This window comes from Lipotes vexillifer, unplaced genomic scaffold, assembly GCF_000442215.2.
Source record: "Lipotes vexillifer unplaced genomic scaffold, Lipotes_vexillifer_v1.1 scaffold829, whole genome shotgun sequence".
Taxonomy (NCBI): domain Eukaryota; kingdom Metazoa; phylum Chordata; class Mammalia; order Artiodactyla; family Lipotidae; genus Lipotes; species Lipotes vexillifer.
Window position 1 is genome coordinate 40,711 of NW_006797023.1, and position 27,951 is coordinate 68,661.

Consider the following 27,951-nt stretch of genomic DNA (forward strand, 5'->3'; position numbering starts at 1 on the left):
ATTTGTTAATATGGTTTAATCACATTGATTGATTTGCATATATTGAAAAATCTTTGTATTCCTGGGATAAACCCCACTTGATCATGGTGTATGATCCTTTAAATGTGCTGTTGGATACTGTTTGCTAGTATTTTGTTGAGGATTTTTGCATCTATGTTCATCAGTGATATTGACCTGTGGTTTTCTTTTTCTGTGACATCTTTGTCTGGTTTTGGTATCAGGGTGATGGTGGCCTCGTAGAATGAGTTTGGGAGTGTTCCTCCCTCTGCTCTATTTTGGAAGAGTTTGAGAAGGATAGGTGTTAGCTCTTCTCTAAATGTTTGATAGAATTCGCGTGTGAAGCCATCTGGTCCTGGGCTTTTGTTTGTTGGAAGATTTTTAATCACAGTTTCAATTTCAGTGCTTGTGATTTGTCTGTTTGTATTTTCTATTTCTTCCTGGTTCAGGTTGTCCATTTCTTCCAGGTTGTCCATTTTATTGGCATAGAGTTGCTTGTAGTAATCCCTCATGATCCTTTATGTTTCTGCCGTGTCAGTTGTTACTTCTCCTTTTTCATTTCTGATTCTATTGATTTGAGTCTTCTCTCTTTTCTTCTTGATGAGTCTGGCTAAGGGTTTATCAATTTCATTTATCTTCTCAAAGAACCAGCTTTTAGTTTTATTGATCTTTGCTATCATTTCCTTCATTTCATTTTCATTTCTTTCTGATCTGATCTTTATGATTTCTTTCCTTCTGCTAACTTTGGGTTTTTTTTGTTCTTTCTCTAATTGCTTTAGGTGTAAGTTCACGTTGTTTATTTGAGTTGTTTCTTGAGGTAGGATCATATTGCTATACACTTCCCTCTTAGAACTGCTTTTGCTGCATCTCATAGGTTTTGGGTCATCATGTTTTCATTGTCATTTGTTTCTAGGTATTTTTTGATTTCCTCTTTGATTTCTTCAGTGATCTCTTGGTTATTTAGTAGTGTACTGGTTAGTCTCCATGTGTTTGGTTTTTTTACAGACTTTTTCCTGTAATTGATGTCTAGTCTCATAGTGTTGTGGTCAGAAAAGATACTTGATACAATTTCAGTTTTCTTAAATTTACTGAGGCTTGATTTGTGACCCAAGATATGATCTATCCTAGAGAATGTTCCATGAGCACTTGAGAAGCAAGTGTAATCTGCTGTTTTTGGATAGAATGTCCTATGAATATCAATTAAGTCCATGTTGTTTAATGTATCATTTAAAGCTCGTGTTTCCTTATTTATTTTCATTTTGGATGATCTGTCCATTGGTGAAAGTGGGGTGTTAAAGTCGCCTACTATGATTGTGTTACTGTCAATTTCCCCTTTTATGGCTGTTAGCATTTGCCTTATGTATTATGGTGCTCCTATGTTGGGTGCATAAATATTTACAGTTGTTAAATATTCTTCTTGGATTGATCCCTTGATCATTATGTAGTGTCTTTGTCTCTTATAATAGTCTTTATTTTAAAGTCTGTTTTGTCTGATATGAGAATTGCTACTGCAGCTTTCTTTTGATTTCCATTTGCATGGAATATCTTTTTTCATCCCCTCACTTTCAGTCTGTATGTGTCCCTAGGTCTGAAGTGGGTCTCTTGTAGACAGCATATATATGGGTCTTGTTTCTGTATACATTCAGCCAGTCTATGTCTTTTGGTTGGAGCATTTAATCCATTTACATTTAAGGTAGTTATCGATATGTATGTTCCTATTACCATTTTCTTAATTGTTTTGGGCTTGTTATTGTAAATCTTTTCCTTCTCTTGTGTTTCCTGCCTAGAGAAGTTTCTTTAGCATTTGTTGTAGAGCTGGTTTGGTGGTGCTGAATTCTCTTAGCTTTTGCTTGTCTGTAAAGATTTTAATTTCTCTATTGAATCTGAATGAGATCCTTGCTGGGTAGAGTAATCTTGGTTGTAGGTTTTTCCCTTTCATCATTTAAAATATGTCCTGTCACTTCCTTCTGCCTTGCAGAGTTTCTGCTGAAAGATCAGCTGTTAACCTTATGGGGATTCCCTTGTATGTTAATTGTTGCTTTTCCCTTGCTGCTTTTAATCTTTTTTCTTTGAATTTAATTTTTGATAATTTTATTAAGATGTGTCTTGGCGTGTTTCTCCTTGGATTTATCCTGTATGGGACTCTCTGCATTTCCTGGACTTTATTGACTATTTCCTTACCCATCTTAGGGAAGTTTTCAACTATAATCTCTTCAAATATTTTCTCAGACCCTTTTTTTTTCTCTTCTTCTTCTGGGACCCCTGTAATTTGAATGTTGGTACGTTTAATGTTGTCCCAGAGGTCTCTGAGGTTGTCCTCAACTCTTTTCATTCTTTTTTCTTTATTCTGCCCTGTGGTAGTCATTTCCACTATTTTATCTTCCAGGTCACTTATCCGTTCTTCTGCCTCAGTTATTCTGCTATTGATTCCTTCTAGAGAATTTTTAATTTCATTTATTGTGTTGTTCATCATTGTTTGTTTGCTCTTTAGTTCTTCTAGTTCCTTGTTAAACATTTTTTGTATTTTCTCCATTCTATTTCCAAGATTTTGGGTCATCTTTACTATCATTACTCTGAATTCTTTTTCAGGTAGACTGCCTATTTCCTCTTCATTTGTTAGGTCTGGTGGGTTTTTCCCTTGCTCCTTCATCTGCTGTGTATTTCTCTGTCTTGTATTTTGCCTAACTTACTGTGTTTGGGGTCTCCTTTTCAAAGGCTGCAGGTTCGTAGTTCCTGTTGTTTTTGGTGTCTGCCCCCAGTGGCTAAGGTTGGTTCAGTGGGTTGTGTAGGCTTCCTGGTGGAGGGGACTAGTGCCTGTGTTCTGGTGGATGAGGCTGGATCTTGTCTTTCTGGTGGGCAGGACCACGTCCGGTGGTGTGTTTTGGGGTGCCTGTGATCTTATTATGATTTTAGGCAGCCTCTCTGCTAATGGGTGGCGTGTGTTCCTGTCTTGCTAGTTGTTTGGCATAGGGCGTCCAGCACTGTAGCTTGCTGGTTGTTGAGTGGAGCTGGGTCTTAGCGTTGAGAAGGAGATCTCTGGGAGAGCTTTCGCTGTTTGATATTACATGGGGCCGGGAGGTCTCTTGTGAACCAGTGTCCTGAGCTTGGCTCTCCCACCTCAGAGGCTCAGGCCTGACACCTGGCCGAGCACCAAGACCCTGTCTGCCACACGGCTGTGCACGCCCCGCGTCCTCCTCAGAACCCTAAGTTTCATCCCCTCCCAAAGATTTCTGTGTTCTGTGAATACATTAGGACACAGACATCTTTGGGAGGGGCCACTGTTCTGCCTACAGCAGGGTCAGACCATTGAATACAGTGATCAGCATGGGGCTGGGCCCCCTGTTGGTGGTCGCTGAAGACAGGGTCTGGGTATCGGGTTGCGGCTCGCCACCTGCAGAAGCATCCATCCATCAGATCACCCTGAAATGGGCACGTCTTAAAAATCACACTTAGGCAGCAGTGTCTGCTTTGCCTTTCATTCGTGGTCCTGCATTTGCCCCTCACTGCATCTCTGGGAGAGATGGTATCATTTCACTATTCATGGGGAAACTGAGGCTCAGGTGGGGTCGTGGTAGGATCCCATGGCTCTAGGTGGCAGGATCAGGATTCTAGCCAAAGCCCTTTGTCCAGAAATTCTCTTCCCTTCCCACAGAGCCTTTGTCAACACTGTTGACAGCAGGTGCTATGGCCCTAAATACGTTGACCCTTTAGAGCCATCCAGATAAGTCCATAGTCCAGAGTTATACCCACTCCCTGCCCCAGCCTCTGAGACCAGAGAAAAGGCAGGACTTACACATAAAGCAAGGAAGAGAAAGAGAGAGTGAGATTAGCGTGGGTTTTGGGTGGACAAATGCAACACCGAGGACACAGAAACTGGCTACATAATCCCTGAAGCAACTCAGGCCACTGGCCTGCAGGCCACTCGCTCCCCAGATCCTGCGTGCCTGGTCCTCCAGGCACTGGGGATGAAACAGCCCCCAAGTGTGGCAACACCCAGCCCTCCTGGAGCTCGCTGCTCTAGTGTTGGGGGAGACTGTCAGTGAGCTGCTAGCAAGGAGGAGGGGAAACGATCACGTGGTGCTCGCACTGTTCTCAGCACCGCATGTGAAATTAACCCACTCATTCCTCATAATAACCCTTTGAAGTCTGCACTGTTTTCGTTTCCGTTTTGCAGGTGAGACAACCGAGGCACAGAGAGGGAAACAGCTTGCTCAAGGTCCCGCAAAGAGCGCGTGGCTTTGAACCCAGGCAGTCAAGTTCTGGAATCCATGCCTCTCACCACTGGGGTGTAAACAAAGGACGCAGGTGGTGGGAAAGCCAGGAGAAAAGGAAAGCAGGAATTGGGAGTCCCCTGCCCTGGGCTTCGTAGGCAGGAATCTGCTCTGATAAGGTGGCATCTGAGCAGAGACATGAAGGGAGCGGGGGAGAGAGCCTGGCACAGGGGGAGAGAAGGCTCCAGAGAAGGGCAGCAGCAAGGGCAAGGCGAGGTGGGAGGGTGCCCGGCGCTTCCCAGGAACAAGGAGGAGGCCACGGGAGGCCGTTGAGGGCCGCGCCTCCCGAGAGGCGTGCAGAGCCGGGGTTGAAGCCGTTGGTGTTGATGAGCGGGCGGCCTCCGGTAGTTCACTGTGAAATCTACAGCCGTAAGACTCATTTTCTTCTCTGAACGTGGGGAGACAGGGGAGTCCTAGAAACTCAAATACGAGAGCAAAACTGCAGGTCTTCTCTCCACGCCTCAGTAAAATGAAAGTTGAAGAAAGTGGAAGACTTATCTGGAGACCCCAGCTTTTCCAGAAGGCTTTCTTCTGGTCCACGTGCCAGTTGGGGTGGAAGACTTCGCTGGTCCCCTGTCGTTCCCTTTCTCAGCTGAATGTTTAGACGGGGAAGAGGGTGCCAGGAGAAGGGCGGAGGGAGGGGGAACGTCTCTGGCCCCTCCCCAGAGATGGGGAGGTGGGGAGGAGTCCTGGGTCAGGCTGAATAAGGGTGTCCACATCCTCATCCCCGGAACCTGTGACCACGTTATCTTACATGGCAAAAGGGATTTGGCAGACGTGATTAAATTAGGGGTCCTGAGCTGGGGAGATTATCCTGGATTGTCGGGCTCTGTGGGCCCAGTGCAATCACAAGGGTCCTTGGAAGATGGGAGAGGGAGGCAAGAGAATCAGAACCAAAGAGACGACAGCACAAGAAAGACTCAGCCCAGCATTGCCGGAGGCAGAGGCCATGAGCCAAAGAATGTGAGCAACTTCTAGGCAAGGAAAAAGGCAAGCTTCCAGAAGGAACAGAGCCCTGCCGACACCTTGACATGGGCCCAGTGAGACCTACTGCAAACTTCTGACCTCCAGAGCTGTAAGAGCATAAATCTGGGTTGTTTTAAGAAACTACATTTGGGGTCATTTATTTCAACATCAGTAGGAAACTGGGGACCTCCCTGGTGGTGCAGTGGTTAAGAATCCGCCTGCCAGTGCAGGGGACACGGGTTCGAGCCCTGGTCTGGGAAGATCCCACATGCCGTGGAGCAACTAAGCCCGTGCGCCACAACTACTGAGCCTGCGCTCTAGACCCCGCGAGCCACAACTACTGAAGCCCGCACTCGTAGAGCCCGTGCTCCACAACAAGAGAAGCCACCGCAATGAGAAGCCCACGCACCACAACAAAGAGTAGCCCCAGCTCGCCACAACTAGAGAAAGCCCGCATGTAATGAAAATCCAATACATCCAAAAATTAATTAATTAATTAATTTTTTTAAACTAGAAAACTAATATAGACAGTAGAAGGTCTCCGGGATGCTCTGATGGGTGCCCAGTCCTAACCAAGCACTCACCCCTGAGACCCTGCACATCCCTCCCTGGAAGCAGAACTTCATTTCTCAGCTCAGCTTTGGCATCCACTGGGCTATAGCAGCCACAGTGAGTGAGATGGGCCTGACCAGGAGACCAGCCTCCCGCCATGCTGCGCCTTTGGCCCAGCTTCCATGAGGCCTGGTGTGAGTTGGCAGCAGTGCTGGTGAGCTGCTTGAATTAAGATCTAGAATGGAGGTCAGCCCAAGGTCATAGCTGTGAAGACAGTGGACATTCTGTAAGTAAACAAGTGGCCACAGACTCTAGGTAATGTACCTTTCAGAAAAGAGTAGCAGGCCAGGCTATCAGCTGATCCGGGCATCCTTTTTTCTTTAAGATTGGATGCATTTACTGAAATTGTGTGGTTTGAGTTTCCTGCTTTGAATTCTGGAACGGCATGTTTTTCAAACTTTACTTTCCACCTCTGGGTGTTTCTCATTAATGTTTTTTTTTGTTTTTTGTCTGCTGCGTCAGGTCTTTGTTGCTGTGCGCGGGCTTCCTCTAGTTGCAGCGAGCGGGGGCTACTCTTTGTTGCACAGGCTTCTCGTTGCGGTGGCTTCTCTTGTTGCGGAGTACAGGCTCTAGGCACGCAGCCTTCAGTAGTTGCAGCACACGGGCCCTACAGCTCACGGGCTTCAGTAGTTGTGGCGTACAGGCTTAGTTGCTCTGTGGCATGTGGAATCCTCACGGACCAGGGATCGAACCCATGTCCCCTGCGTTGGCAGGCGGATTCTTTACCACTGCGCCACCAGGGAAGTCCCCATTAAGCTTTAAATCTCAGAGAAAGTCTACCATTACAGTCTGTTTTCTTACTAGAGAAAAGGCTCCCGTGCGGGCAGCCTCTAGCCCAATCCTGTAAAGCACCTGCTTGGAGTTGTGTCTCCCAGGTCACCCCAAAAAGGGGGATTCAGATCTTGGTGGCAGTTCCCTGGGGAATGTGTTATTCTATCGTTTGTAGTTCTCAAACTTCAGTGTGCATGAGAATCAGCTGGGAAGCTTGTTGAAAATGCAGAATTCCTGGTCTGGGGTGGTGCCTGGGAATCTGCATTTTAACTTCAGTGCTTGTGATGTTGGGGGGTCTTTGAGAAACACAACGACTCTGATGAAGCCCAGAAGACAAGTCCTCACCCTCCCAGGTGTCTGTGGGCTTTGCACGCCTGGTTTGGGGTGTGTTTCTGTGTGTGTGTGTGTGTGTGTGTGTGTGTGTGTGCGCACCCATGTTTGTGGAAGTTTACCAAACACTCCTTTGGTATAAGTCTGGGTCTAATGCATGTCAAGTGGTCATCAAGTTAATTTTCTCCACGGCCTTCTGCAGTCTACTGTTATTTATTCCTTATTCCTGACGAAGAAACAGAAGCCCGGGCTGTTAAGTTACCCACACTTACTAAACATAAAACAGGCATTCTGGTTCAGCCAGACCCCATACCCAGGACCCATTCATAAGGACTGGAACCTGCAAGTGGAAAGGCAGCCCCAAGCCCCCCTTTTTCCCACGGTCTGTGTCAGTAGTGCCGTCTTTAGTCAAAGGCTAAAGGAGTAGGGGAGAACGGGTAATACCAAAAACCGAGGCGTAATGGGAAGGAAATCCAAAAGAGGGGATATATGTATATGTATGGCTGATTCATTTTGCTGTTCAGTAGAAACTAACACAACATTGTAAAGCAACTATACTCCAATAGCAATTAGTTAAAAAAAAAACAAAAAACAAGGCATAGGAATGGTCTGGTAGAGTGCATTGGAATATTTTTGTAATCGATTTTTCTCCTCTTGACCCTCCCTTTCTCTCCCGCCTCTCCCCGCCTTCTCTTATTCTCTGTCCCTGTCAAGACACTCCCTTCCAGCTGCCTGCTCCTCAAAACCTGAAGGTTCACCTGTACAACGCCCAGCAGGCTCTGAGCTGGGAGCCCGTGTCCCTGAACAATGACACAAGGCCGGTGGTCTACCAGGTGCAGTATAAATAGTAAGCGACATTTCTGTTGGCATTCTTACTGGGAGCTGGGGTTGGGAGGTTGTTACGGAACCTGAGGCCAGCTCCTTGTTCTTGCCTCTTGGCAGGATTGTAAGCAAATCCATGGGAAGCAGATAGTTCTCTTGTGCTTTTTACATCTCCAAGGACAGAGATTTCACAACACCCCACTTATCTGAAGGCTGAAAGGACACCGGCCATCAGAGAACTCAGCTGTCTAACCACATGACTGCTTAGTTTGGTGAAAGTTGATTCATCAGTTTCAAGAGAAGATGTATAAAAAGCCTTCCTGTCTTGAAAGGGCAAGAGGCATCTTTTGGTCTTCATCTTTTTCAGGTGTCAAAATCTGGTTTATTTAGGCTTGTGGGCCAAATTTGGTCTAATAAGGAAGTTATTCATCTAATGAACTATTAATTCTCAGTTTCTAAACTGGTGTTCCATTTTGCATTTTATTCCGGCCCCTCATTCTGTCTCTCACCTTCTTTTCAAGCTTTTTTACAGTTTGCCATCACTTGATTTGCAGTATAGACGCATAGGGGAAGAAGAAAGACAAAATCCAAGTCCTTGTTTACCTTGTTAAATGAATTAAGTGGGGACTAAGTTAAAATTATTGTGGGAATTCCCTCACGGTCCAGTGGTTAGGACTCCGCTTTTCCAATGCACAGGCCGTGAGTTCAATCCCTGGTCGGGGAACAAAGATCCTGCATGCCACATGGTGCGCAAAAAAAAAAAAAAAATTTATCGGCGAAGTCATTTTTAGATTACTAAATAAGCAAACTTTTTAAAAATAGGAATGCTGGGGGCTTCCCTGGTGGCACAGTGGTTGACAGTCTGCCTGCCGATGCAGGGGACACGGGTTCGTGCCCCGGTTCAGGAAGATCCCACATGCCGCGGAGTGGCTGGGCCCGTTAGCCATGGCCGCTGAGCCTGCGCGTCCGGAGCCTGTGCTCTGCAACGGGAGAGGCTGCAACAGTGAGAGGCCTGCGTACCGGAACTAAGATCCTGCAAGCCACGTGGTACAGCCAAAAAAAAAAAAAAAGGAATGCTCAGTGCTTTTGAGAATGTGGCTGGTGGATACAGTGCTGGATCAGGATCAATTATGTGCACAGCCCCCTTAGAAAATAATTCTACTCTTCACTTTGTCGTAGGGATGTCCATGTTACTTTTATCCTAGGCAGACAATACGACCGCCCCATCAGGAAAAAAAAACAAACTTATATTCATGAAGATATACTGATTCATTGAAGTGTCTATTCATGTCCATTAGCAGGAAGGTGGCAAACTGTGTCAAGTTTTAACTTATGGATGAACCCTTAGGTGACCAGTAAAAAGAGTAGTTATGTGTCACATGACAGCAGGTGCAACTGTATGCGACATGGAATGAGTCTGTGGTCAAGAACAGGCAGGCAATGTAGAAAAATTACAGACGGTTAATTTGTTAGAGGAGTAGTTTCCAGATGACTTCGTTTTCATCATGAACTGTCCATTGTAACAATACTTGCTTAACAAAAATAAATTCTGAACTGGGATTTGAGTACTATCTCTGGATCGCATTTATCTGAATAAATTACTTCTGAAGTAATTATAAATTACAAACATGATCATCTGTAATAAAAGGACCAGTCCATGAGGACCGGCTACATAATTTGTGGGGCCCGGTGCAAAATGATAATGTAGGGCCCCTTGTGCAAAAAGTATTGGGAATTTCAGGATGGTAAAGCAGAGCTTCAAACCAGGTGCCCTCCTAGGAGTACAGCATTGTGCCACTGCGCAGGTCACATGCCCGTGAAGGTGGCCCTGCTTGGCATTGAGTAAATATGGTATCCTAGAGCCACACAAAAAGATTTCAGTTAAGGGGAAGTTACAGCTGATCTGTTGACTAGCATTCCTTAGCCTTGACTGGGGAAGTGTATTTGTGGGTTGACAGAGCACCTCTAAATATTAGAAGTATTTGTTAAAGCCTTTGACAGTTTCACATCACAGACCAACCTGTTTCACTGTGTTTTCTATTCGGAAAGTATTTTGTAGATATTTTATCAGGTTAGAGGTTGGTTTTGGATGTGATGTGTTGAATGTGAATGTCCCTATTTGTAAAAGCTGAGGGGGGGTCACTGAAAACTCAAACAGCAGTTAATTTTGTTTTCTTTTCCAATTACAGATTTGATCATGGAAGAGGGCCTTTGCTTTTTTTGTTGGTTTGTTTCTAGATACTTTCACATGTTTAGGACATTTTAGTTACATTAAATAATTTAATTTTGAGGCTCCGGGGACTTAAAAGTTTCCATTCTGTTTCTCTCCAGTAAAACATCACTATAATTATAAATAAACGTGCCTCTGTTTTTTGACAGTCACAGTAGCAAAGCCAAAATTACATAGAGCACTTTGTGGGCAAATTTTAAGTTTACATCAGAAGTTGCAGATCATGTGGCCTAAAGTCTGTGTTTGGTCCACAGTGTTTCATTTTTTTTTTTCCAATTAGTGCCGACATTTAAACATCTGGAGATTTCACTTAAATAAAAAAAAAAAAGAACCGAATTTCTGTTTTTTCTTGAAAATAAAGACAGGCAGACAGCAGGGCCCTTTCTAGGTCACATCCCACTTGCCCAGTCTTCCCAATGCATTTTTAAAATTTCATTGTTTTATAATTTTAATAGCAATACATTTTCTTTATAGAAAATGTGGAAAACCCAGAAAAGTAAAAAGAATAAAATTAAAACAACCTGCTGTCCAAGAAAAATCACTATTCTCATTTTAGTGTATTTCTCTCTAGACGTTTTTTTCTAAATACATGCAGTTGTTTGCAAATGTGCCAGCATTTGTGTAAGACTGAAACAAAACTGGGGTTATGCTTCTGGGTCCTGTTTCCTTTTTTTCTTTCCTTTTAACTTAATGTAGTTAAGCATGTAGCCACTTTTTTCATACAGTTATTTCTGTGTGAACATTTTTATTCTATGTTCTGTTATATGATGTATCACTCAGGATTTTTTAAACTTTTCCTCACTCACGAGTGGTATAAATAGTTGACAGTTTGTGACTGTTATAAGTAATGATCTCAAACATAAATTGTGTCGGATTGTTTTCTTACATTTCTGGAAGATGACTTGCTGGGTTCAAAGGGAAAAAACTTCATCATTTTTGGAAGTGATGTAACAGAGGCTGGACAGTGAAATCATCGGTTGCCCAGGTGTTTAACAAACATTGAGATGGTGCTTACTAGGCACCAGGCCCTGATCCAGGCACTTTCCTGGTGTCCACTGTTTCAACTGTCAGGACAACCCTGAGAGTCAGATGCTATAGTTCATCCCATCTTATAGATAAGAAGACTGAGGAACAGAGAAGTGAAGTAACTGGGATTTGAACCCAGGTAATCTGGCCCCAGAGTCCATGTGTTCAATCATTATGCTGTTCTCCCTCTCATGATGAGGTTGCTTTCAAAATTAGGTAAAAGGGACAGAGGCCATCCACATGAGTACATTGCCAGGAGCCAGGACTACTTGCTGGGTAAGGCTCAGACTGGCTGATTCAACATAAGCCTGGGCAAGAGGGTGGGAGTCCAGACATGGGGCAGTGCCATGCTCGTGAGGCTGTGTCCATTTCATTATCCATTTAAATGGGGCCCACAGCACCTTATTTTTACCCTTTGCAATTAGATGGGGAGGCCACCTTCCAGAACTCCACTCCCCCCCCCCAAACTGCTGACCTTCATGTGTCAGCTGTCATTTAAATTTGGATGGCTTGTGCCCTTTTAAACCCCTTCTTTGAGAAACACTTTTAAAAAGTAGTTCTGAAATTCAACGGATTTCTGTGTATTGATTTTGTAACCTGCAACTACCAAATTCATTGATGAGCTCTAGTAGTTTTCTGGTAGCGTCCTTAGGATTTTCTATGTATAGTATCATGTCATCTGCAAACAATGACAGTTTAACTTCTTTTCGAATTTGGGTTCCTTTTATTTCTTTTTCTTCTCTGATTGGCTAGGACTTCCAAAACTATGTTGGATAAAAGTGGCGAGAGTGGACCTCCTTGCCTTGTTCCTGACCTTAGAGGAAATGCTTTCAGCTTTTCACCCTTGAGTCTGATGTTAGCTGTAGGTTTGTCATATATGGCCTTTATCATGTTGAGGTAGGTTCCCTCTACGCCCAGTTTCTGGAGAGTTTTTATCATAAATTGGTGTTGAATTTTCTCAAAAGCTTTTTCTACATCTATTGAGATGATCCTGTGGTTTTTATTCTTCAATTTGTTGATATGGTGCATCGCACTGATTGATTTGCAGATATTGAAAAACCCTTGCGTCCCTGGGATAAATCCGAAAGGGGCAAGCTTGGAGGTGAGGGGAGGAGATGGAACATGGGTGGTCAGTTCCCTGGCAAATCAGGGAGAGGGCCTTTTGCCCCAGTTCAACAGCTGGGATTGGCAGGGAGAAGGTTATAGTACCTTTAAGTATCTGTATAACTTAAAAATCACTTACCCCCTTGTGAAGCACACCACCCCCAGACTGAGAGGGGGTGCCTGTGGTTTGTGGTCCCTTCCCCCATTAGGGCCTGTGACCCCAGGGCGTGGTGGTATGTGAGTATGGTGGGCATCTTCTGTGGAATCCCTGGCCACACATCTTGATGTGGCTTTCATCTGGTCACCCGCCACATTAGCAGAAGATAAGTCTCGAGGCAGCGTCAGAGGTACACTTAGAAGCACATGTGTTGTGTGAGAGCTGGTGGCCGTGACCCCCCAGCCTCATTTCTCCTGTCTCCCCTGGCCTTGCTTTCCAGGCCAGAGTTGCTGTCCAGGGCACAGCCTGTCCCGAGAGGGGACAGTGCCTACTGCCACACTACTGAGGCTTCTAGAGCTACCTTCCTGCCTTTTCTCAAGTCAGTCACCTAAGGACAGAGCTCAGAGTCAGCGAGTAGAATCCCACATAGGCAGGTGGCATTGGGACTCTGGGGAATGCATTCTCACTTACAAGGATGCATGGCCTTACATTTGGCAAAGTTTTCATGTGGCCAAGACTCTCTTTAAATGGGCAGCTATGGGGTGAAAACAAACTCTACACCAGCAGGAAGTATGGGTATGGTTTGTATGAACACAGTATCATTCCTAAGACATAGGCTACAGAGGCTGAGTTTGAAGCATTAAAATCAGCTGTAGAACAAAATGGCAGAAAATGTTTGCAAATCATATATCTGATAAGGGACTTGTATCCAGAATGTATAAAGAACTCTTACAACTCAAAATTAAAAGGCAAATAACCCAATTAAAATATAGACAAAGGATTTGAGTAGACAGTTCTCCAAAGAAGATATGCAAATAGCCGATAAGCACATGAAAAGATATTCAACATCATTAGTCACCAGGGGAAATACAGCCACTTGGATGGCTACAATAAAGGCATGGGCTTCCCTGGTGGTGCTGTGGTTAAGAATCCGCCTGCCAATGCAGGGGACACGGGTTCGAGCCCTGGTCCAGGAAGATCCCACATGCCGCGGAGCAACTAAGCCCGTGCGCTACACCTACTGAGCCTGCGCTCTAGAGCCCGTGAGCCACAACTACTGAGCCTGTGTACTACAACTACTGAAGCCCGCGCGCCTAGAGCCCTTGCTCCGCAACAAGAGAAGCCACCGCAATGAGAAGCCTGCGCACCGCAACAAAGAGTAGCCCCTGCTCGCCGCAACTAGAGAAAGCCCGTGTGCAGCAATGAAGACCCAATGCAGCCAAAAATAAATAAAATAAATAAATTTATTAACAAAATAAAATAAAAAAGGCATAATAACAAGTGTTGGTGACAATGAGGAGAAATTGGAACCCTCATACATTGTGGGTGGGAAGGTAAAATGGTGCAGCTACTTTGGAAATCAGTTAAAAATAGAGTTACCATATGACCCGGCAAGTCCGCTCCTAGGTATACACCCCACAGAACTGAACATAGTTCACAAAGAAATTTACATGTGAATATTCTTAGCATTATTCACAATAGCCATAAAGTGGAGACAACCCACGTGCCCATCAGCAGATCAGTGGATAAACTAAACGTGGTATGTACATACAATGGGACATTATTTGGTCATAAGAAGGGATGAAGTACTGATACCTGCTACAACATGTATCACACTTGAAAACATACTAAGTAAAACAGGCTAAGTGAAGGGCACTAGTCACAAAAGACCACATAGTTTATGATTGTATTTCTATGAAATGTCCAGAACAGGCGAATCCATAGAGATAGAAAGTAGATCAATGGTACCGTAGGGCTTGGGGGGTGGAGGAAACGGAGAGTGATCGCTATAGGTGCAGGGGTTTTTAGGGGATGATGAACATGTTCTGAAATGGATTGTGCTGAGTCTGCACAACTGTGTGAATTTACTGAAATCCATTGAATTGTACACTTTAAATGGGGGTAGTGTATGGTATGTGAGCAATGTCTCAATCAAAAACATCGAATTAAAAACTCATCTCTGGGGCTTCCCTGGTGGCGCAGTGGTTGAGAGTCCGCCTGCCGATTCAGGGGGCGCGGATTCGTGCCCCGGTCCGGGGAGATCCCACATGCCGCGGAGCGGCTGGGCCCGTGAGCCATGGCCGCTGAGCCTGCGCGTCCGGAGCCTGTGCTCCGCAATGGGAGAGGCCACAGCAGTGAGAGGCCCGCGTACCGCAAAAAAATAAATAAATAAAAACTCATCTCTGGGGAAACTGTTATATGTGATCAAAGAAGAGACTTATGCAAAGTAAAATCCTTATTCCCTTTGCAGCAGCAGTAGTAGTACCTGGTATGACGTCAACAGAAAAGACAGCAGGGTGGACTGTACGAACCTCACCGGGACAGAGTGCAACTTTACCGCAAACAGCCTCTCAGAGGGCTTCCCACGGCATTTCAACATCACTTTACGCCTCCGAGCTAAGCTGGGGGACCTCGTCTCTGCCTGGGTAAAGGCGCCTTGGTTCGAACACTATCGGAATGGTAAGACGACTTGGGTACAAACTTCCTTTAACGTTTGCAGGTTTTCTTCACTTTCCTCTTCGCTGAGCGGTACTGACTCCATGCCCCTCCGTCCTGCCTCTCACCCTAAATAACCAGCACCCAGGTGGGTATGATGGTCAAACCAGAGTACTGACCACGGAAGCTGGGGCTAGGGGAGGGTGATTTGCTAGGCCTGGGTGTTGTCACACCGCAGCCTGCAGGTCAAATCCCGCCTGCCAACCGGTTTTTGTAAAGTTTTATTGGAAAGAAAATGTGTTATATATGTACAATGGAATGCTACTCAGCCATAGAAAAGAATGAAATAATGCCATTTGCAGCAACATGGTTGGACCTAGAGATTATCATATAAGTGAAGTAAGTCAGAGGAAGAAATATTGTATGATATCACTTACATGGGGAATCTAAAAAAATGATACAAATGAACTTATTTACAAAACAGAAACAGACTCACAGACATAGAAAACAAACTTACGGTTACCCAAGTGGAAAGGGGGGGAGGGATAAATTTGGAGTATGGGATTAAGATATACACACTACTATATATAAAATAGATAAACGACAAGGACCTACTGTATAGCACAGGGAACTTGTAATAACCTATAATGGAAAAGAATCTGAAAAAGAATACATGTATAACTGAATCACTTTTCTGTACACCTGAAACTAACACAATATTGTAAATCAACTATACTCCAATAAAAAAAAAAAAGTTTTATCGGAATGCAGTTTCCCCATCTTTTCATATACTGTCTATGGCTGCTTCCAAGCTGCAACAGGCGAGCTGAGTAGTTGCAACAGGGGCTGCGTGACCAGTCAGAGCCTAAATTCACTCTGGTGCTTTACTGAGAAAGTTTGCTAACCTCTGTGCTGGAGGGAATACTAGCATATTGGCTTCACTGGTCACTGTTACATGGCACAACTTCTTTTCCGTTCAGGAAGGATTTTAGTTCAGCCTTGAACAGTACCTGGCATATAAGAGAAAATATCTGTGGAATGATTGAATGAACAGATATGCTCCCAGATGTTGGAAGGGAGCATGAGAGTCGTCAGACACTAGTTTATAGATGTGTTCCTTCAATTATTCATTTTTCACATGGTCAGCCGTGCCTAATGTTTCTCCGGTGTCTATGCAAACACAAAGTATGGAACTTCGTGGGATCCTGATTCAAATTAAACAGAGGTATAAGACAATTGGGGAAATGTGATCACTGTCTAGATCTTTGATGATTTATAAAGCAATTGTTGCTAATATACTTTAGGTGTTGTAATGGTATTTTGTTATGTTTTTTTAAAAAGGCGGGGAGTCTGGTCTTTTCAAGATACATACTGAAGTATTTACAGATGCAATGATGTAATGTCTGAGATTCCTTCAAAATAATCCAGAGAGTGGGAGGGGCAAGGTGGTCCTTACAAGGTGGATGGGCACAGGAGAAACAAAACTGGTCAGGACTTGACGGTTGCTTTAAAGTTGGGTGATGAGTACATGAGCTTTGTTTACAGTCTTCTCTCTACTTTCTATATGTTTGAAAATTTCTGTAATAGAAGCTAAGAAAGGGACTTTCCTGGTGGTGCAGTGGTTAAGACTCCACACTCCCAGTGCAGGGGGCCCGGGTTTGATCCCTGGTCAGGGAACTAGATCCTACACGCATGCCGCAACTAAGAGTTCACATACCGCAACTAAGACCCAGCACAACCAGATAAATAAATAAATTTTTTTAAATTATTTTTTTAAAAAAGCTTTTTGCTAGCAATTTGAGGGTGGTCGAGAAGACAGTGCAGTCCCTGCTGGCTGGTCTTCTGTGGACAAGTTATTTGTCCTTGAGTGGAGAACCATCACACATCTGAGCTATCAAGCATTACCTAAGTGGGAATTAGTGGAGAAAAAAGTAATGGTGGTATCAGAAGCAGGACCTGTCATGAAGTCGCTGGTCCAGAGTCAGCCAGCTGCTGCTCTCTCTCCTCCCGGCCAGAGTTGGGCAGCCATGTCGTCGGTTAGTTACTGGTGGGGTGTCACTGGTAAACTTCAAGACAGTGGTGTTCTCAGAGCCCATCGCTGCTTTCAGCACTTGCGGTCGAGTCAGGATGGGTAACCAACTTGAAGATGCTTTACTGAGGGTAGAGGGATGAGATGGTGCCTGAAGGGGGTAGGCTGTGGCATCACATAAACTTGGGTTCGAATCCCAACACTGCCAATTACCGGCTGTTACTCTGGGCAAGTAATGTCCCTCTGGGCTTCAGTTTCCCCCTCTGGGAAATGGGGATGGCCTTCTGTAGTTGTTACATAGATCTGTGTGGACACGGATATAAAGTCCGTGTTGCCAGGTTTAGAGTGATCGCTCAGTCTGTGGACACTGCTATCAGTAATGACCCATAGATCCACTGAGCCCTCCTTCAGGGCCCAGAGAAAAGGCAGACTGTCCGCCTTCGAGAGACAGACTCATCACGTAGGTATCAGATTCTCCGTCTGGCACGCCCTTCAGAAAGGCAGGTCTTTCAGTGCTGACCTTTCAGCGGTTAAGTGATTAGTCATCCGGGCTCCCATGCCCACTCCGGTGGGTAAGTCACAGAAAAGTCTAGAGAATCTGCTCAGCGGGGCCCTGGGCCTGCAGGTCCACATGTTGTTCCATGCTCCAGTCACTTCACTTTCAAAAGTGTAGCTTGAAGACGCGAGTGCCAGCATCTGTGAGCGGGTTTAATGAGAGGTTTTTGTCATACACAGCTAATCCACTAACATCGCTGTGGCTTGAGGTGGGCCAGGCCCGACCCTTTATCTGTCTGGACTTAGTTCCTCCACCAGAACAAAGGAGATCAGAGGGCATGAGTGCAAACCCTGCAGGGACCAGTTACTTTAACACAGAGAGAAAGGTGACCAGAACACATGCCTAACCCTCCCCAACCTGGGAGAGCCCAGGGCGGAGTGTGGAAGCGAGAGAGAAATCCAGCCCCACTTCGGTGAACGCAGAACTGTTCACCGTGATATGATCATCTGTGTGTATAGAAGGTGCAGAAACAGGCCTCTTAGAACTTGGAGGACACAACCTGTATTTTGATCTGAGTTGCTCTGGTTAATTATACAATTTAAATGCTCACCTGATAAATGCTGTGATCTTTCTTCTAAGAGCATGTTATGAGCCATAGTCCTTGGCTGTCCTGTGACTTATATGAAAAGCCTTAACAAATAGACGTATGATGGTAATATTTCTCAGTTATTATATTTAATCATTGTATTAGAAAAAGCTAGAAAGATACACGTATTTAAAAGTTTGTAAACACCACTTTTGGTAGGCTAACAAAATCTCTTCCCTCTCTGCATGAAAATTTGACCTTTGGTTAACCTTCCAGCTCTCTGGAAACCTGATAAAGGTGGCATATGAACCACATTATTTTTTTTTTCTTTTTCTTTTTTTATTGGGGTATAGTTGTTTTACAATGTTGTGTTAGTTTCTGCTATACAGCGAAGTGAATTAGAGTTCCCCATGCTATACAGGAGGTTCTTATTTGTTATCTATTTTATACATATTAGTGTATATACGTCAATCCCAATCTCCCAATTCATCACACCACCACCCTGCCACTTTCCCCCTTGGTGTCCATCCGTTTTTCCTGTACATCTGTATTTCTACCTTGCTAACCGGTTCATCTGTACCATTTTTCTAGATTCCACATATATGCGTTAATACACGATATTTGTTTTTCTCTTTCTGACTTAGTAGCATTGCTTATGGTCAGAAGGACCTCTGGTTGGTAAATAGAACTTCAACCAGGCCAGTCTTAACCACCTGGTAGGAAACCGTGTCTGGGGCATTGCTGAGTGAAGGGGTTCTTGTAACTGGGCATGTCCCTTGTGGGGACTCTGGAAACTCTTCTTGTGGAATTGTGATGAGAAATACTGGCTCTTGTGGTTGAGCCAGGGAGTGCCCTGTACCTGCCCGATCCTTGCACCTGAGCTGTCTCCTGGGGGTGGGCAGGCGTGGCCATGTGGACAACTGTGAGGACCCTTCCTTCCCCCGAAGGCCAGAAACCCCTGGGGCCACTCTGTAGCTCCACTGGGCTATCTGCCCCGGAGCCTTCCAAGTAAATCTAGTGCCCAGAATAGCCTCTGGTAGTCTGAGTGCAATCTCATTGCATATATAAATATATGCATGTGTGTACCATACTAAATATAATTACATGTACAATATACATATTCTGTACATATATATATGATGTACACGTGTATGTATATATATGTATGTATCTACGTATACACATAGACTGATGGATTGATTTTGTTTGTAATTCTATTGCAGCCACCATCGGACCTCCAGAAGACATCTGGGTCACCCCAGAAGAAGGTTCCCTTATCATCAGCTTTTCTTCTCCCTTTGATGTCCCTGCCTCCGTGGCCTTTTTCCAGTATTATGTCTACTACTGGGAAAAGGGAAGAATCAAACAGGCAAGAGAATTTTTCTTCTTTGTTTTTGATTTTCATTTCTTTGGAGTTTCTGGATAGCAAAAGAAAGTCTACTTTAAAGTGGCCAAGGACACCAGGGTATCCCGGTATCCCCTTAGGGGCTGAGCCTTAGCGGTTTTGATCTTTCTCTTCAGGACCTCTGCTTCTACTCACTGTGCTGAGACTCCCCTCCCACCAGACCCATCTGCAGGGCCCTCTCTGCCTGGTATCACATGGTCCCCATGGTCTGGGTCTGGACTCAGCCGGTGCCCATGGTGCCTTTGCCACACTCCGGAGTTTGGGGAGCTTCTGTGGGCCTGTTTCTACAGCAATGAATTTACTACTGCAGTCTGCAAGGTTTAACTATATGAATTCTCTGGTTTGCATGGTTTGCAAAGAGGGCAGTATGAATAGGTGAAAAGTCTACTGGAAGGAGAGAGAGTGTTCTAGGGAGAAGGGCCAGTAGGTTTGAAAAGGCTCGGCACATTTGGGGAACTGCACGTGCTCGGATCCTTTAGAAATGCAGGCCACGTGAGGGGCTGGGGCAGGGTAAGGTTGACAAAGGTGGGTCAGACCAAAAGGGGTCTGGTCAGCCCTGGGTAGCACAAGAAAAAACTGATGGCCTTTAATCACCTCCAGTATCTGCTTATCCAAGCTACATTTTTTTCCCTCTATTTTTTGGCCACGCCGCACGGCATGCAGAATCTTAGTTCCCCAACCAGGGATCGAACCCACACCCCCTGCAGTGGAAGCGCGGAGTCGTAACCACTGGACTGCCAGGGAAGTCCCTCCAAGCTACATTTAATGATGTTTTACTACCTGTGTAAATTCGTGATTTCCTAAGTTCAACATTATTATAATTTTTTATAAGAATAAGAGCTTATGTTTATCCAGAGCTTTCTTTGTGTCTGGCACCTGGCCCAGGCACTTTAGATACATCATCTCATTTAACCTTTACACCCACCTGTTTCACAGGGAGGGAAACCAAGTGGTTAAGTAACTTGCCCAAGGCCAGCAACTGATAGCAAAGCAGAGGAGACATCTAGCCTCAGGGTCCATGCTCTTAATTGCTGTTTCTCTTCCACATAGTTGATGTTTGCACTTGCTCTTCATTTCTTTGTGGTGAGTGTAAAAACACCAAGGAAGGCAGAACTCACTGAAGAACAGACTCTTAGCAAATAGGGAAGAAAGAAATAATCGTTTCCCGAAATCCTGAGGTCAAGGTCTGGTCAACTGGAATAGAGAAGGCCTGGAAGAATGCAGAAGGGATTCCCCTTTCTCCCTTTCAGCCAGAGCATGTATACTTTGGACTTTAATGAACAAAAGATTCCGGGGCTAAAGTAACTCTGAAAGCCACCTGTACGATCTCCATTCCATCTGTGAGTCTGTATGTCAGGGGTCCCCAAGACCAACCCCTAGATTTGCTCGAAGGATGCATGGGACTCAGTGTATAGTTGTACTCAAGGCTGTGATTTATTTCCAGAGAAAAGACACAAAACAAACTCAGCAAAGGGAAGAGGCACATGGGGCAAAGTCTACTGGAATCCAGGCATAAGCTTCCGAGTCTTCCCCTGGAAGTCACCCAGGACACACTTAACAAGAGTGGCGTGACAGCACGTGTGAAATCTTATCTACCAGAGAAGCTCGTTAGAGGCTCAGTGCCCAGGGCTTTTATTGGGGGCTGGTCACACAGGCACCCTCTGCCCAACATAGACACCAAAACTCCAGACTCCCAGAGGGAGAGCAGGTGTTCAGCATAAAGAGCATTGTTTACACACTAAACCACCCTTATCAGTCAGGGAATGGTGGAAACACTCCTCAAATCCAAGTCCCAGATGCCAGCCTTGGGTCAGCCTTGCAAGCAAGCCTTTCTAAGGACAGCGGTCTCAGGCCTGAATGGTAGCTCTTCTCTGCAGTCTGTGATTCTAACTTTTGGAATAGCCGACTGGCTGCCAAAATAAACTCAAAAAGAATGTTGTACTCAAAAAGAATGTTGTCCTTAAAATTGCTTTATGTGGCATCAGGAGTAAAAATTTTCCTCCTCTGCCATGGCAGTCATCATTTCAAATAGGAGGAAAAAAAATTAAAAATCATCTCTAATCCTACTATTCAAATATAATATGGTCATTTTGTATTTTTAAAAATAAGATCATGAGACTTCCCTGGCGGTCCAGTGGTTAAGACTCCGCACTTCCACTGCAGGGGGCGCGGGTTCAATCCCTGGTCGGGGAACTTAGGTCCCGCAGCATGGCCAAAAAAATAAATAAATAATAAGATGATGTTCTATATACTGTTGAAAAATCTGCCTTTTTTCAGTCAACATATGTAAGCAGCTTCACCTCCACGTTCCGGAGTGTGTGTGATATTCCACCATTTCAAATGGCTATAGTATATTCTACTGTAGTATCTCAAAATCAGAAAGCAGTCCTGGGACTTCCCTGTTAGCGCAGTGGTTAAGAATCCGCCTGCCCAGGGGCTTCCCTGGTGGCACAGTGGTTGAGAGTCCGCCTGCCGATGCAGGGGACACGGGTTCGTGCCCTGGTCCGGGAAGATCCCCCAGGCTGCAGAGCGGCTGGGCCCGTGAGCCATGGCCGCTGAGCCTGCGCGTCCGGAGCCTGTGCTCCGCAACGGGAGAGACCGCAACAGTGAGAGGCCCGCGTACTGCAAAAAAGAAAAAAAAAAAAGAATCCGCCTGTCAATGCAGGGGACACAGGTTCGATCCCTGGTCCGGGAAGATCCCACATGCATGCTCGGAACTACAGAGGCCACACACCACAACTACTGAAGCCCGCGCGCCTAGAGCCCACGCTCCGCAACAAGAGAAGCCACCGCAATGAGAAGCCCGCGCACCGCGCAAAGAGTAGCCCCCACCCGCCGCAACTAGAGAAAGCCCGCACGTAGCAACGAAGACCCACAGCAGACCAAAAAAAAAAAAAAAAATGAAAGCAGTCCTTTATGAGAAATCCTATATAGCTGTAATATAGTGGGTTTTTTTCTCCTTTCCCTGTGGAACAGTGACAGTTTGTCTGAGGTGAGAGTGAGGGACCATTGAGGTGACAAGACCCGAGGGAGGGTAGCAGCAGGGAGGGAAGGAGGGGACAGAATCTGCCAAGAATTTGGGACCCAACTCTTTCCTGATGACATAAATCACTCAGATCATTTTGACCAAAACTATAAAAGGAGTCAGCACATTTCAGTGAAAACCAGAAGCAGATTGGGAACCAAAGGAACATTATTTCCTAGAATGACTTTTTTCCTTTATTTGTTGACTAACTTCAAGTGTCTAGATGAGATTAACCATGAAATACAAAATGTTCATTTGAAAGGAGAAAATTTCGTCCTAGAAACTGGGATTTGCTAAATTCCAGCTTTGGACCCTCCATTGCTGTGATGGGGCTTCGGTTGGGCCCTCGGACCTCACAGCCAGAAACACAGCTCTAATGCCATCAGCATCTTTTTTGACGTTCCTAACCGATTTTCACATATAAAATTTGTCTGCTATAAGCATATGTGATACATATAAAATTGGTATTCTCTTTGTTTAGAAACAGAATTACCTTCGTCTTTGGTTATTGTGTTCAGTGTGAATTTGAGGAAACATTGGAGAAGCTGGAAGGGGCTTGACCATGTCTATGTGGGTGATTTTCAGGTGTGGTTCTTGGTGTATTTTACGTAGGTGACACACCCTTTCAGGAGCAACTTCATCACCTTGAATGATTTAAAACCCCTAAGAGTATACTGTTTCCAAGTCAAGGCAGAACTGTTTTTGGCAAAAGAAAACATCTCTAGACCTGGGCATTTAAGCAACGTATCTTGCTCCGAAACAACAGTGGATGGTAACGTATGCTTTCTTAAGTCCTTTCTGAGCTGGGAACAGATCACTCCTAAAGTAGTGCAATCAGGGATTGCTTATTAGGTGGAGGGTGGTGTGGAGGGTGGTGAGAGTGCGGAGGCCCAGAGAGAAGGGGCTAGGACAGCACTTCACTGAAGAGATAACAAGCTGGTGCTGAAGTCTCCAGTAGCAAGAGCTGCCAGACAGCTAACACTTGCTTTGTTTTAGGATTGCCTTTACTAACTATTAATTAAAGCATAGAGGGCTGGGTCGGGGAGGGGCAGTATCCATCCAGTTTACTGGGACATGAACTCTATTTATTGCAGTGGTGGATGAGAAATTACCCGATGTTTGTATCGTGTGTAGGCTGGTCATCTTGTTCACTTTTATGTCACCTGTTTAGCCACCACCAAGCTTCAACAAGTCATCCTGATCTCTATGGGAACCTTTTTGTTGCTGTCAGTGCTGGTGGGGGCCTGTCTCTTCCTGGTACTGAAATACAGAGGCCTGGTTAAATACTGGTTTCACTCTCCACCAAGCATCCCATCACAAATAGAAGAGGTATGTGTGTACACATTTAAAAGGGTGACGTGTCAGCCTTTCATGCCCCACTAGTAACACCTAAGAGTAGAGCAGTGGACAAAGCCATGACACAGAGATTTGAGTTAAAAGCAGCACTTGGTTATTTGTACACCCATGTTCATAGCAGCATTATTCACAATGGCCAAAAGGTAGAAACAACCCAAGTGTCCATCGATAGAGGAATGTATAAATAAAATGTGGTGGGAGTTCCCCGGCAGTCCAGTGGTTACGACTCAGCGCTTTCACTGCTCTGGCCTCGGGTTCAATCCCTGGTCAGGGAACTACGATCCTGCAAGCCACAGGTGCAGCCAAAAAAAAGAGATGTGGTATATACATATGAATGGAATATTACTCAGCCTTAAAAAGGAAGGGAATTCTGAGACATGCTACAACATGGATGAACCTTGAGGACATTATGATAAGGGAAATAAATTAGTCACAAAAAGACAAATACTACATGATTCCAGTTATATGAGGTGCTTAGAGTACTCACATTCACAGAACCAGAATGTAGAATAGTGGTTGCCAGGGTCCGGAGGGAGGGAGGAAATGGGCAGTTAATGTTTAACGGGGACAGTTTGTTTTGCAAAATGAAAAATGTTCTAGGGACTTCCCTGGTGGTCCAGTGGTTAAGACTCCACACTCCCAATGCAGGGGGCCCGGGTTCAATCTCTGGTCAGGGAACTAGATCCCACATGCTGTAACTAAGACCCGGCACAGCCAAATAAATAAATTAATTAATTAAAATGTTCTAGAGACAGATGGTAGTGATCATTGCCCAACAATGTGAATAGACTTTACACTACTGAGCTGTACACTTAAAAATGGTTAAGATGGTAAATTTTATGTTATGTGTATTTTACCACAATTTTAAAAAATTGGGGGACAACTTCCCTGGTGGTCCAGTGGCTAAGACTCGGCGCTCCCAATGCAGGGGGTCAGGGTTAAATCCCCAGGGTTCAGGGACCTAGATCCCACATGCCGCAACGAAGATCCCACATGCGGCAACTAAGACCCGTCACAGCCAAATACATTAATTAAGTAATTAGTTAAATAAAGTAAAAAAAAATTTTTTTTTTTTTAATTTTTTTAATGGCACGAGGTTGGCCAAAAGGTGGCCTGGTCTGGCCCGGACAGGAGATCGGCCGCAGTAGATCCCTCTGGAGACAACACGACAGTCCCGGGCTTTTGAAGCCTGGCTGGAGGGGACATGGACCAGTGGGGACAGCAGTCAAGAGCACGAGCTTTGGGTCAGACAGTGTGCAGGCAGGAGGATTCTAGAGTAAACACACCCAGAGCCGTGAGTTCAACGCCTTGCACGCCGAGTACACAGGGGATGTTACTATTTTAAAGGATTTAAGAAAGAAAAGTGGAGTGGGTAGGTCTTATGGAAAGTCTTGTTTTCCTGCCCAGCTCCAGCGACCCCCTGAGGCTCTGCGAGGGAACCAGGCCCTCTGAGGAGACAGCCGGGACGTTCTTGGGATTAGAAGCTAGCTGATACAAGCATATTTAGAACTATTTGCTTCTGGAGGTTTATCATTCTGCAGTAAAATCAGGGTAAAAGTACTGGAAACAGAACCTTATGTTGTTGTATCTAGTCTGTAAAGACAGAGTGGTGCTTCTAGAAAGAGCTATAGTCACTTGTTTTCCTTCATCTGTCATGAGGTGTTTAAAGTACACAGACGTTATGCGAAGCACGTTATATTCCCTACTGGAACCTCCATACAAATGCTGCAGGATTCCACTTCTATCAAGAATCTAAATAGAATAATAGTCAAACTCATAGAAGCAGAGAGTAGCACAGTGGTTACCAGGGGCCAGGTGGCAGGGGGAGCAGGGAGTTGCTTTCAAATGGCATAAAGTTTCAGTTATGCAAGACGAATAAGTTCTGGTTCCTGCTGTACAACATTGTGCCTGTAGGTAGTACTGTGTTGTGCACTTAAAACTGTGTGAAGAAGGTAGAACTCATGTTAGGTGTTCTTACCACAAAAAAAAAAAAAAAAAAAAAAAAAAAAAAAAAAAAAAAAAAAAAAAAAAAAAAAAACAAAAAAAAAACAACCTTCCCTGGTTAATACTGTCCCAACGTAACAGCTCTCAACTCAGAATTTTACTTGCATCAGTAATGTCTGTCTCGGGACTTCCCTGGTGGTCCAGTGGTTAAGGCTCCGAGCTTCTACTGCAGGGGGCACAGGTTCAATCCCTGGTCAGGGAACTAAGATCCCGCATGCCACATGGCACAGCCAAAAAATTAAAAAAACAAACAAACAAATAACTCTCTCTCACAGAACTAGCAGCAGGACCCTAGTAAGTGAATTTACCACTAGTTGTTCCTTTGGTGCTTGAATCTAAAACATAAAGTCTTTCGGTTCACTTTTCTGGGAAAGTGTGAAAAGTCTATATCAAAGGTCACTGAAGTTACATGAGAATAATGAATCAGGTTTCACTTATATTTTTGAGGTTTCACAAGTGCGCGTGATTCGTGGTCATTCGTCTTCTCATCAGCCAGCTCTAAGCTGACCGTATTTCAGTATCTTTCAGCATTTCCAAGAGCCAGGCAGTTGGTTCTTGGTAACTTGCTAATTGATGGCTAAGCCCAGAGCCGAGGCAGGAGGGCCAGGGCAAGTTAAGGCCTGTGGACCGGCACTTTGCCTTGAGGACCTGCGCTTTCTGGTTTGCCCAGGGCTGCATAGCGCAGATCCTCTGCACCCCGTGTTTTGTGTGTAGAACCAACCAGTGGATGGAGTGGTTGCGAAAAATGCTCGTGAACTTTCCCTCTTTGCCCCCATGGTAGTTGAACAAGAGGCTCCATTTCCTCCTTCCCTGAAAAGTTAGAATTCCAGAGACATTTTAGGATTGATAATCCACAAGCCCTCATCCAGTGCAGCAAGTCAGAACTTGCTTTTCCTGAGTTACGCCCTTTCATGTTCTCAGAGTATTCCCTGGGTTGGCCCTTGGATTCGTGTGAGTTATTGAGATGGAGGGGTGAACAGGGGTTCCGGTTTTAGAAGTTGCTTCGTTGGTGGACAGAATTGGAAGTTATACCTGAATGAAATAGGATTATGCCAACTAAAACTAAAGTATGAAGTTCTGGTATTTGGAACTGATAAACAAATTATGGTAATGGTGTTCAACCTTTTCAAGTATTTAAAGGATCCAGCTCAGCCCATCTTAGACGCCTTGGATAAGGACAGCTCGCCAAAGGATGATGCCTGGGACTCTGTGTCCATCGTGTCGTTTCCAGAGAATGAGCGAGAAGACACTTTGAACCAAAGCACCGATCCAAGCCACCAGCCTGTGGAAGGAGGACCCTGAGACAGTGAAGCTGCGGATGTGCCTGTCAGGACTTGATGGAGCCCGCTACTCCTTATTCCTGTCGTGAAAAGACCCGGGGGTGCCTGGGGAGAGGTCTATATGGTCCCGTGGGAGAGAATAACTTACTTTTTTTTAACTAAGAATTTCCTAAAGCCTACAAGTTTCTAGACCGATTCTACATACCAAAAAAATTAAGGTTTCTCTTAAACACTAAAAAGGCCCATAATTATTTGTTATCAAAATGGCTGTGGCACCCCTCTGATATTTTGTACATTGTGGGTGGGGCCAGGCGGTCAGGAGACGGGGTCCTTTCCTGGCTATGGCAAGGAGCTTGGGCCCCTTGGGCAGGTCACCTAAGCTGTCCCAGCCTATCCCAACAAGGGACACAGAGTGTCCTGGCTTAAAATGTGATTAATCCTGTAAATAGTTTCCTATTAATTTAAGGGTCATTTTTTTCTTTTCAAGCTAGAAATAAAAGATTGTATAGTTAACTTTTTAAAAGTCTGTGAAGTTTTTCCTCTTCACCTTCTTTATTTTGGTCTATTTTCTGCAAAGTTTCAACTTTTAAAAATGACTATATCTAAATTTTTGTTTTCTTAAATAACACCCAGTAGAGCTACCCAGAGGCCTCATGGTCACGCAGCAAGAAATTTTGACCTGTGTCACTTGATTCCTTGAAAAGTTAGGAAGGGGATTCTCAGAAGCTGCATCAGCACTGCATTTGTACGTGATATGTCACATGTGTTGAGCAAGGCGTGTAAAGAGAATTAGGCAATGGGCAATAGTGATAGCCACTGGGCCTGCAAGTCTTCTGACAATGCAAGTACTGATGAGTTATTTTGTTCAGAGGATATTAATTAAAAATCCATTTATATGGGGGCTTCCCTGGTGGTCCAGTGGTTAAGACTCCACGCTCCCAATGCAGGGGGTCCTGGGTTCGATCCCTGGTCAGGGAACTTCATCCCACATGCCGCAGCTAAAAGATCCTGCGTGCCACAACTAAGACCCGGCACAGCCAAATAAATA

General features: G+C 44.9%; 1 protein-coding gene across 1 annotated transcript; it reads left to right on the forward strand.

The window, feature by feature from the left end:
- The first annotated feature begins 5,943 nt into the window (after window positions 1–5,943).
- Window positions 5,944–26,961, forward strand: IFNGR2 (interferon gamma receptor 2). The gene is given in 7 exon segments (XM_007469149.1): window positions 5,944–5,980; window positions 7,662–7,794; window positions 14,538–14,746; window positions 19,057–19,202; window positions 22,876–23,035; window positions 23,435–23,592; window positions 26,755–26,961. Coding segments are annotated over 7 exon segments (1,050 nt in total).
- Window positions 26,962–27,951: the final 990 nt, after the last annotated feature.